Below are 11,161 nucleotides of genomic sequence, written 5' to 3' on the forward strand. Positions count from 1 at the left end.
GATGGTGAGCAGGAGTGTCATCCTTTCTTCAACTTGTGGTGGTCTCAGGACCACTTTGCTTACGAACCGAAGGACTTCGGTCGAACCGTCGCCACTCTGAGTGACGAGGAGAAAGGCCTTCGTCAACAACTCTATTCTTTCATTGAGTCCCTCCCTCAGAGGGTGAAAACTGACCGACGGGGGAACCCTGTGATGAGTGCGGACGGGACCCCAGTTACAGAGCCCGGCCTCATCAACACTTATGAGTTGTTGACCTCTGATGATTCTGATACCTGTCTCGGTAGTTTATTGTTTTCTTTTTGCTCTTGTCTCTTTTGTTGCCTTCTTATTTGTTTCTCCTAACTGACGCAGTTTCCTTTGTCTTTGTGTTTGCAGAGAAAATGAAGAAGGACTTAGGAGCCCTTGTGATCGCGGCGAGCAAGAAGATCTCGGCCAAGAAAAAGCTCAAAAATGTCCAGTCCCTGGAGCATCTGACTTCCGGATCTGGCCCTAGCTTAACCCCTGGTCCTGTGGTGGACTTGGACGGGGAGGAGCCATTTGAGGAGCTGGTGCAGGACTCTGCTAAGAGACAGAGGGTGAGAGTGCCCTCCGAGGACCCGATCACTCCGATCAAGGTCGTTCCTGTCCGTTCTGAGAGGGGAGGATTCCTCCAGTTGCCGAGGGTGTGGTCCGAGCCGGAGCTGTGTGGCCCTCAATCGACCCTTTTCTTGGATGATCCTGATCTGAAGATCATCCAGGATCTGGGTCCAGCTGGCCAGAGCAAGGCGATAACTGATGGGGTTATTGCCACCATGAAGGCTTTGGAGGTTGCTGCTGCCCTGAACAATGCTTCTCAGGACAGTGAGGTTCGGGTCGATGCTCTGGTGCGGGAGAGGGACGCTTTGACCGCCAAGGTTACCGCTCTTGAGGAGGATCAAAGGAGCAAGAGGTCCGTCGCAGAGGAGTGTGACCGTCAGCTTGCTTCTTTGAAGGAGCAGTTGTCTGGAGCTCAAACTGCTCTTGAGCAAGCAACCGACTCCTCCCGGAAGGTGGCGGAGGAGAAGATGTCTTTGGAGGAGGCTCTGAAGAAGGCGGACCTCCCTGTAGAGGATGAGGCGGAAGACCACGCTGTCCTGCGGCGCGCCGGCTTTGTGGACAGGATTGGTGAGCTGGAAGGAAGCTTGGTGGAGGCCCTCCAACTTGGCTTTCATCGGGCGGTGGCCCAGTTAAAGGTGGCGAACCCTGGCGTTGAGCTGAATGTAGAAGGAATTCATCCTCTTAGCGAGGTGAAAGACGGGGTGATCGTTCCGCCTTCTGAAGAAGACGGGCATGTTGATGAAGCCCAGGCCTGATGAGGCCTTGTAATTAATCTTTCAACAACCAACTTGTAATGACATTGTGCGCCCTTAGTGGTTTTAGCACCTTTATAATATGATTGCTTTATTCTCAATTATACTTGTTTCTGAAGTGTATGATTTACTTTGCATAATGTCTTGATTTTGCATGCTCATTGTGTGAGGCTTTTTGATACTGTTTGAAGTATTTGTTTGAGAGCGAATTATCTATCTATCTTGTTTGTTTGATAAACTCTGATAATTCGTATGCCCGCTGTCGAGAGCGAATTATCTATTTGCCTTATATTTTTGACAGATTGCAATAATTCGTGTGCTCTTAGTTGTTCAACTTGCGAACTTGTCTGCTTTCGGATTGCAAAGTTCTTTAAGTTGAGTGTAGCGGGACGGGCTACCCCCCGCAGTCATTATTTCGATGAAGTGACTTAATGACTGGAGAGTTTTGCATGCCCGCCCAACGTTTTTTAGTTTTGACCTGATGAAATCAAAGTTGTGCCTTTTGCTTTCCAGGTAATAATTGACTTTGCTTGGAAAGTTTTTACCTTTGCGTAGTTTTGCAATGGAAAAGCTCAGGCAAGAAGTTTTCTAACTGTTTACGCGGAGTATTAGTTAGAAGTATTGCACATCCAATAGATTGTTTATCTGAATGTGTGTCCAAAGTTATGGACGTGTAACAGCAGATGAACGAGAGAATTTTTTTCTAAGTTCACTCCCCTGAGGCGTGAAACACCCATCGCGAGCTGGGGTTCTACCTAACATGCCGAGCAGTGATGTCGCAGCGGTAAGCGTACATACTGAGGAGTAAGAGAATTTGTTATGTAAAATCCTCTCATCCTTTTTCTTTTTGGATTCGGAGTGGCACGACTTTCCTCTTCCATTTATTTGCTCGACGGGGAGCGATGAGTTCGTGGTATCGAACTAAGTACGTACATTAGAGTGATTTGGCGTTGTTTTGCCATCTAAGTGTAATACTTTTTGAGTTTTTCTGCATTCCAAGTCCTTGGAATTGCATTTAGATGGAGGTCTTCGAGTCCGTAAGCTCCTGTCCCGGTCTTCATCCGGATCCTGAAGGAGCCGTCCCAGTTGGCGGCGAGCTTCCCTTCTTCGGAATCCTTCTGGTTTCACCGGAGGACGAGATCGCCTACTTCGAATTCTCTTTTGATGACTTTCTTGCTATGACGAGCGGCTATTTTCTGTTTTAGCGCTGCTTCTCGCAAGGTTGCCCCTATCCTGACTTCGTCGACGAATTCGAGCTCTTCACATAGATTTGTCGTGTTGGCCGGGAAGTCAGTGCTGGCGTCCGTACGCCATGTGAGTTCAGTTAACTCAATGGGTAAGACCGCTTCTGTCCCGTACGTGAGTCGAAAAGGTGACTCGCCAGTTGTAGAATGGGGAGTAGTTCTGCATGCCCATAGTACTGCGTGTAACTCTTCAGCCCATTGAGTTTTGGCTAAGTCTAGCCTTCTTCGTATTCCTCGCAGAATGACCCTGTTTGCAACCACGGCGAGACCATTGGCTTGAGGGTGTTCGACGGAGGTGACGCTTTGCTTGATGTCGATATTCCTTAGGTAGTCCTGAAACCTTTGGTCTGTGAACTGTGTACCATTGTCGGATATCACTAATGTTGGTACTCCGAATCTTGCTAAGATGTTTCTTTTGAAGAAGCGGAGTACGTTTTTGGCCGTGATCTTGGCCAATGGCTCTGCTTCAATCCATTTGGTCGAGTAGTCAATTGCGACGACCAGATATTTTAGTTGCCCAGCGGCTTTGGGGAATGGTCCCAAAAGGTCGATGCCCCACCACGCGAAAGGCCAAGGTGAGACCAAGGATGTTAGCTCAGCGGGAGGTGCTATGTGCATGTCCCCGTGTCGCTGGCATTTATCGCAGAGGTTCACGTAGTCTTGGGTGTCTTTCAACACGGTAGGCCAGTAGTATCCTGCTCGTAGGACCTTTTTTGCGAGAGCTTTTGCACCAAGGTGTTGTCCGCAGATGCCGTCGTGGATGTCGGCGAGGACTTCTTGGGTCTCATTGGGTCCGAGGCACTTGATTAGCGGAATGTTGAAACCTCTTTTGTACAAGGTTCCTTCCACTAAAGTGAATGAGCAGGCCCTTCGTTTCAACCTTGTCTGTTCTTGCGGATTGGTCGGGAGTTCGCCATTCTCTATGTATCGAGAGATGGGTCCCCTCCAATCTTCCATTCCGATGATTGAGTTGACCTCTTGATGCAGAGTTCCTGTGTTCTGGATGCTTGGTTCGCCGAGGACCTCTTGTATTACCGTTTTGTTTCCGTTCGCAGTTCGCGTACTTACGAGTTTCGAAAGAATGTCTGCCCGAGTATTCTGTTCGCGGGGAACGTGAGTTACTTCTACGGCGTCGAATTCTTTCATTTTCTCTAGTACTAACTGGACGTACTTTTTGAGGTGGTCTTCTTTTACTTGGAACTCTCCTGTGACTTGGGAAGCCAATAGTTGCGAGTCGGTAAAGATTTTCACCTTTTTGGCCCCCATGTCTTTGGCAGTTCGCAAGCCAGCCAGGAAGGCTTCGTACTCTGCAGTGTTATTGATAACAGGAAAAGACAAAGCGAGGGAAATTTCGACAATGATACCTTTGTTGTCCTCGATGATTATTCCGGCTCCGCTTCCCTTGGAGTTAGATGACCCATCTACGAAGACGGTCCATTCTTCAGGGCTTTCCTCAGCTAAGAAAGTCATCTCGGCGAGAAAGTCGGCGAACACCTGAGCCTTTAGTGCCTTTTCGGATTCGTAATGAATGTCGAACTCGGATAGCTCGAGTGACCATTTCATCATCCGACAGGCCACGTCTGGGCGACCCAGGATCTGCCTGATGGGTTGGTCCGTCCGGACTACCACCGTGTGAGCTAGGAAGTACTGCCTTAGTCTTCTGGTTGCGGTGAGGAGTGCGAGGGCTACCTTTTCGATTCTCTGGTACCTTGTTTCAGGCCCCAACAATGCTTTGCTGGTGAAGTATACCGGTTTATGTCCCTCCGCCGTTTCTCTGACGAGGACGGCGCTTACCACGTCAGAGGAGACGGAGAGGTAGAGGTATAGTGTTTCACCTTGATCTGGTCGCAAAAGCACTGGTGGCGTAGAGAGCGTCTCTTTGAGGTGTTTTAGAGCGGTCTCGCACTCGTCCGTCCATTCGAACTTCGTTTCTTTCCTCAAGAGCTTGAAGAAAGGAAGTGCGTGTTGAGCGGACTTAGCCACGAACCTTGAGAGGACGGTCAGCATTCCATTGAGCGTTTGGATGCACTTCTTGGAGTGGGGTGTTGGAAGCTCAGTAAATCCTCGGCATTTATCTGGATTCGCTTCGATTCCTCTTTCTGTCAGATAGAAACCGAGGAATTTACCCGCTTGAACTCCAAAGGTGCATTTTTCTGGGTTGAGGCGCATGTTGTACTTCGAATTTGCTCGAACACTCTTTTGAGATGGGAGGCATGATCCACCTCTTGTTGGGATTTTACGATCATGTCGTCCATGTAGACCTCGAGAATGTCGCCAAGAAGTGCCTTGTCATAGACTCTGTTCATCATACGTTGATAAGTAGCCCCCGCGTTTCGTAGACCGAAGGGCATTACGTTGTAGTAATAGTTCCCTGATTCGGTCATGAAGGCTGTTTTCATTTTATCTTCTTCAGCCATGGGTATCTGATTGTACCCAAAATAGGCGTCCATGAAGGATAAAAGTTTATAGCCAGAGGAGTTATCAACGAGTTTATCGATGTTTAGGGCAGGCCCTATCAAGATCGGTATAGTCAACACACATACGCCATTTTCCATTAGATTTCTTGACAAGTACAACATTGGAAAGCCAGGTAGTGTATTTGGCCTTGGAAATAAACTTTGCCCCTAGGAGGTCTTTTACAGCTTTTTCTGCAGCCTCTGACTTTTCAGGAGACTGCTTCCTACGACGCTGGTCTACAGCGCTAACACCGGGATTCACTGTCAGTTGGTGACAGGCGACGCTAGGGTCGATTCCGGGCATGTCAGCTGCGCTCCAGGCGAACAGGTCAGCGTTCTCCCTTAGGCAGGCGATCAGCTGGTTCTTGACGAGCTCTGGGAGATCCTTGCCGATCTTGAAATTCTTCGAGGGGTCATTCCCGAAAGGGACCAGCTCGAATTCACCATCGGGAACAGGTCGAAGAAGTTTCGCGTTGAGCGGATCCTTCTTCTCCCGTTTTTGCTCCTTCAGTTCTTCCTTGGTGAACCTGGGGTCAAGTTCGACCAAGTTGGCGTCCAGGGTACTCGCAACAGCTTTCCCTTTGTCCCCAGCAGGTTTGCTGGGTTGGGAAACCGAGTTCTGGGTTTTATTAGCTTGGAGGAAACAACTTATTGCAGCTTCGATGTCTCCGCTGAGAGAGGCGATGATGCCGTCCTTCGCATGGTATTTCAACTTCAGATGAGCGGTTGAACATGCGGCCCCCAGCTGGGCTAACCCGGTCCTCCCTATAATGCAGTTATAGAGAGAAGGGCAGTCGATCACCAAGAATGGGACCTTTATTGTCTTTTTGGCCTCCTCTACGCCGAAGGTGACCAGTAGCTCTACGTACCCCCACGGTTGAGTAGATGAGCCGTTGAAGCCATAGAGTTCATCCCCAACGTAGGGAGAAAGGTTTTTCTCCGTCAATTGGAGCGTTCTGAACAGGCTGGTGTACATGATGTCTCATGAGGCCTCTGTGTCTATCAGGACTCGTCTGACATCTGCGTTGGCCATCGATGCTCGCTCGAGCAACGGGATGGCAGAATTTGAAGCTCCACCAGGCAGTTCGGAGTCGTAAAATGCCAAAGGTGGCCTTCCTCCTCGAGTGGAGGGGGCCATGGCATTGACGTCCATGAGCTCCTGAAATTTCCTCTTCATGTTGCCCATGGAAATGTTCAGCGTTCCTCCAGTGATGATGTTGGCGGTCGGGAACTGTTCCCAGGTGCATGAGTAGGGGGTGATTTCCACGTTGTCAGGGAAATCACCGAGATGTTCCACGGACATGGTGATGGTCCTTCCGGGCTCAGACCCGTCGCCTATGAGCTCGACGGCTTTCCGTTCTGCTTCCGGATTTTTCACGTACTGCTTGAGCCGACCCCTTTGGATGAGGAGTTCGATGGCGTCCTTCAGATGGATGCAGTCGTCGGTGGTGTGTCTGTGGCACTTGTGGAACCGACAATACTTTGTCTTGTCGATCCCTTTCCTCTCTTGAGATGGAGCCTTTGGTGGCTTGATGCCAACTTCTGCTAGATCGGCTACTGCGATCTCGGCGAGGATCTTCTCCCTTGACATGGCCAAAGGAGTGTATTCGGTGAAGTGACCGCTGGGCCTCTTGCTCTCCCGAGTAGCTTTGCCTTCCTTCTTTTTCTCATGGAAGGGCTTTTTGGAGGATTCAGCAGCAGGTTCCTCCTTCCTGACCTTGTTGAGGCTGTCCGCGTACAAGGCCTCTTCGTAGGCGATGTAGATTTTAGCGATCGCTAAGAACTCGTTGAGAGTCCTTGGGCGATCCAGAAGGACAGCTTTGTTCACGTCCGTCTCGTCGCGTAGGCCCTTGGCAATGAGGTACAGCTTCATTGTCTCATTGGCGCCCCGGACCTGGATGGCTTCTTTGTTGAACCTCTCGATGTAGTCTCGGAGAGGCTCACTTCTTCCTTGGACGATGGCTTCGAGGGAAGCCACCGTTTTTGGTTGCGTCCTTGACACTGTGAAATGGGTGGTGAACTCGTTGCAGAGGTCACTCCAAGAGTCGATGGAGTTTCTCCTCAAGTTCTTGAACCACGTAACGGCTCCTCGTCACAGAGTAGTGACGAAGAGCTTGCATTTGACGGCGCCCCGCACCGACCGATAAGTGAGAACTGCTTCGATGTTCTCGATGTGCTCATCCAGATCGGTAGTCCCGTCATATGAGTCCATTTGCGGCGGCTTTTCCAGTCCGCGAGGGATAGGAGCTTCCCGGATACACCGTGTGAACGGACCGTAAGCGTTACGATCTGTTCGGGTATCGCGAGTGTCCAATGAACTGGAAGGTGACCGTGAACGCCCGTTGCGTCTGGGCTGAGACCTCCTGGGTGGAGTTCGACGCAGAGGGGATCCTCGCGACGGGGCCCTTCTAGGAGGGGATCTCCTTGTTGACCTCCTGGTGAATGAAGGAGATCTGATGCTCACCGAGTGCCGGGGGGATCTGGATCGTGACCGGTTGGGGGTCTCTCCTCTTCTGTTACGTGTTGGGGAGAGAGATCGCCGGGTTTGGACGGTTGGACGTGCTTGCTCCAGATCCATCAGTCGGCGGTTCTGTTCCTCGATTAACGACGTCTGTCGTTGAACCGTGCGGATCAGGTTACCAATGAGCACGACGGTTGATGCATCTTCAGGTGTCTCTGTAGGTTGATTGGGACCTTGCAGAGGCCTATGTTGGAGAGGAACTATTTGAGTCAGTTCGTCCCTGGGTGTATCCACAGGTGAAGGTGAGGATGTCATGCCATCCCGTTGAGGAATGCGCACTTCACTTCGTAACTGGGATTTGGCACCGTTGGCAGCCATTGTAGTTTTTTTGTGAAAGCTTTGGTTTTTAGGGATAAAAACGGGGAAGCTTATATACTTCCCACAGACGGCGCCACTGATCGTACCTGATCAGAAGGAGATTGCCGATGCTTTGAATGCGGTGGTTGTGACGGTGGTGGAATGCGTCAGAATGCTTCTTGGAGCAGATGGGGTGTGTACCTGCAGGCACTCTGACGCTCAAGTCAGTAGAGATCAGAGAGTGAGGGTTTAGAGGAAGAAAAGAGTTCTACCTTGGGGACTGCAATGAGTCCCCTATTTATAGAGGTGGAGGGCTGCAGAGCCGTTGAGGAGGCACACCTGGCTCTGGCGGTTACAAAATCGTGGGAAATGTAACCGCCAGAGAGTTTATTGCGGGAACGTGCAGAATGTGCAAGAGAGACGTTGGGGTTCGTTTGAACCAGTCTCGTTTGCTTCGTGCACCCCCCCTCGGGGAGGGGGTAAGTTGCGAGCAATAATGCCAAACGTGGAGTTTGGGCTTTGAGTGATATTCGGCCTAAGTTAATGGGCCAAGAGTCCTTTTGGCCAGTCCAGAACAAACAACATTATAGTCGGTCCTAGTTTTTTAGTGAAAGAGACTTCAACTACTCTCTAAGTTTTATTTCTCTTTCACTCATCGAGAAGGGGTGATTTTAAGTCATTTTTTGACCTAGAATCACCCCACCTGCATCATTTTTCCCCTTTCTTTCGATCTAAATAAGTGATTTCCACATATATCAAGTTTTTCTTTTGAGTTTTTTCGGGATTTCGTCGTCTGAGTGCGGCGTTGTGTTGTTCATCAACTTGTGTGACGTTGTTTGATTTCACGTCTTGTTGCAGTGTTCGTTTGATTCATCTTGAAAGATCACCTTCAAACAATCACAGATTTAACCAATGATTTGGACACCAACGGTGCAAATCTAGAAACATGAGAATTCTGGTGATTTAGATTTTATCATTATTTGTATGCATTTTTTCGTTGTATGCTATTAACTTGTATGTTGTGAGATTGTTCGCGGATTCATCTTTTACGTTTTTAGCGATGTTGATCATGTTATTGTATATGATGTATTCTATTAATTTGAATGAATAAAATATCATTTTATTTTTGCAAAAAAAAAAGTATTTTTTCGGAAAGAAATATGAAAATAGAGTTTTGTTTTTTTAAGGAATGAAATTAGAGTAATTTTTTTAGGGAAAAAAATCAGAGTATTGTTAGCAGAAAACGTTTATTATAGCAATAATTAATCATGTAAACAAAAAAAAGAAATATGAAGAGTGTTATTTGAACAACTATTTTGGTTGACAACTTAAATATATAAAGAAATATGAGTATTGACACAAAGACCAGCAATAAAGAGGGAAAGTAAAAAAGAAAATATGAGTATAAGAAAGAAAATTATCATGAAAGTTGTTAAAAAAAATTGTTCAAATATCATTTTTCAAAAAAAATTCCTTTCTTCATAAAAAAACAACCAAAAAAATCCTCTTATGGTAACCTCAATACTCTCTCTCTCTTCCTTTTTAACCTCTGTCATTTTCTCTCTCTGACACACCTCTCTCTCTCTCTTTCTCCCCTCTCATAATCTCTATATCCTTCTCTCTCACCCACACCCCTCTCCATTTGCTTTGACTTTAACCTCTATCATTTTCTCTCTCTGACACACCTCTCTCTCTCTCTCTTTCTCCCCTCTCATAATCTCTATATCCTTCTCTCTCACACACACCCCTCTCCATTTGCTTTGACTATATAAGTTCAACGAGCAATTGTTTGCAAGTGTGATCATGTCTTCCTCTCGATCAATTCCAACAGAAGATAGGGTTAGCTCCCTTCCAGATTCAATTATATCTCACATTCTCTCTTTTCTCCCAACCAAAGACTCCGTCGCCACTAGCGTCCTCTCGAAACGGTGGAATCCATTGTGGCTCACAGTTCTCGATCTCAACTTCGACGCCCAAACCTTCAAAGACTACATCACCTTTCGACATGCCATACACTCAGTCATGCTATCACGAGACATCAAACTACCAATAAGATCATTCCACCTCAAATTTGGCAATGAGTACGACATAATAGACATTAACCGGTTTATTGATGCAGCTATTCAAAGAGGGATTGAAAATTTAAACATTGAAATGTCGGAGAAGGTTAGCGGATTAACCTGTATCATTTTCAGTTGCAAGACACTCACTCTTCTCAAATTGAAAAACCTATCTGTGAAAGATGATAATTGTCAAGTAGATCTTCCTATACTCAAAGTTCTCTGTTTCGATAATATGGTGTTCAATGGTAAACCATATTTTAAAAAGATTCTCTTAGGCTGTCCCATTCTAGAGGAATTGCAAATATCGAATGCCGCGTTTTATTTGAGGAAGCTTAATCCAGAAACACCCAATTTGGTGAGAACAAGCATTCCTCAAAATATTTTTGCCCACTTCTTTACTAGGGTAGAGATGATGCGTCTAAAAAAGGTATGAACTACGCTGGATTTGTACTGTTTTGTCTATGTAAATCTTAAAACCAGTTGGGTATGGTTTCTAATCTTTTGTTTGTAATTTTAAGGATAAGAAGTGTGTGCTGGGAGTGCTCAACGTACTCCCATTCTACAACATCTTACAATTCATCAGGTATTGCATATGTTTAGAATAATTAAATTATTTAATTTTTTAACTCAACCTACACATATCTTTGTTTTAATTTACTTGAATTGTTTATAGCAGATGGAAAGTGGAATCATCGAGGACGATTGGAAGGACCCAGAAACTGTTCCGAGATGTCTTTCATCTCAGCTAAAAACTTGCTTGTTTACAGGTTGCAGAGGCAGAAAGTGTGAGCTTCAATTTGTAGAGTATGTTATGCAAAATTCAAAAGTGTTACGTAGCATGACAATTCGCAGTGCCTCTTCCATAACTTTAAATGAAAAGCATGAAATGTTACGGAAATTATCTGTGTGCCCAAGGGGCTGTAAACTTATTGATGAGGACTAGAATATATTTATAATTCCAAGTTTTATATGTTAGATTCTACATATAGAATTTGATGGTGCTTGATTATATATGTAATTAAAATCAACCTTGTCCATGGAGCTGGCTCATGGTCACACCTCACAAACAAATACCTGCAGACCTTATAACCCTATCACAGAAAAGATTCCCCATCAATGATAATGCTTCATTAGGTCTCACTCAATGTACTTACTGGAATTGATTAATGCAATGATTAATTATTACAAAACAAGAATCATACTTACTTGTATTCCAACTTTGCGCCAACATTTCTTGATTCTGTATACCCCA

The 11,161-nt window shown here is 46.5% G+C and overlaps 1 protein-coding gene across 1 annotated transcript; it reads left to right on the forward strand.

Annotated features, from left to right (window-relative positions):
* The first annotated feature begins 9,649 nt into the window (after positions 1 to 9,649).
* Positions 9,650 to 10,852, forward strand: LOC146951407 (F-box/FBD/LRR-repeat protein At4g26340-like). Its single transcript, XM_085748734.1, has 2 exons — positions 9,650 to 10,336; positions 10,586 to 10,852. Exons 1-2 carry the CDS (start codon positions 9,650 to 9,652, stop codon positions 10,850 to 10,852), a joined length of 954 nt encoding a protein of 317 aa, XP_085604860.1.
* Positions 10,853 to 11,161: the final 309 nt, after the last annotated feature.

Source organism: Medicago sativa, chromosome 2 (genome assembly GCF_051527215.1).
Source record: "Medicago sativa cultivar Bolivia chromosome 2, Bolivia_mono, whole genome shotgun sequence".
Taxonomy (NCBI): Eukaryota; Viridiplantae; Streptophyta; class Magnoliopsida; order Fabales; family Fabaceae; genus Medicago; species Medicago sativa.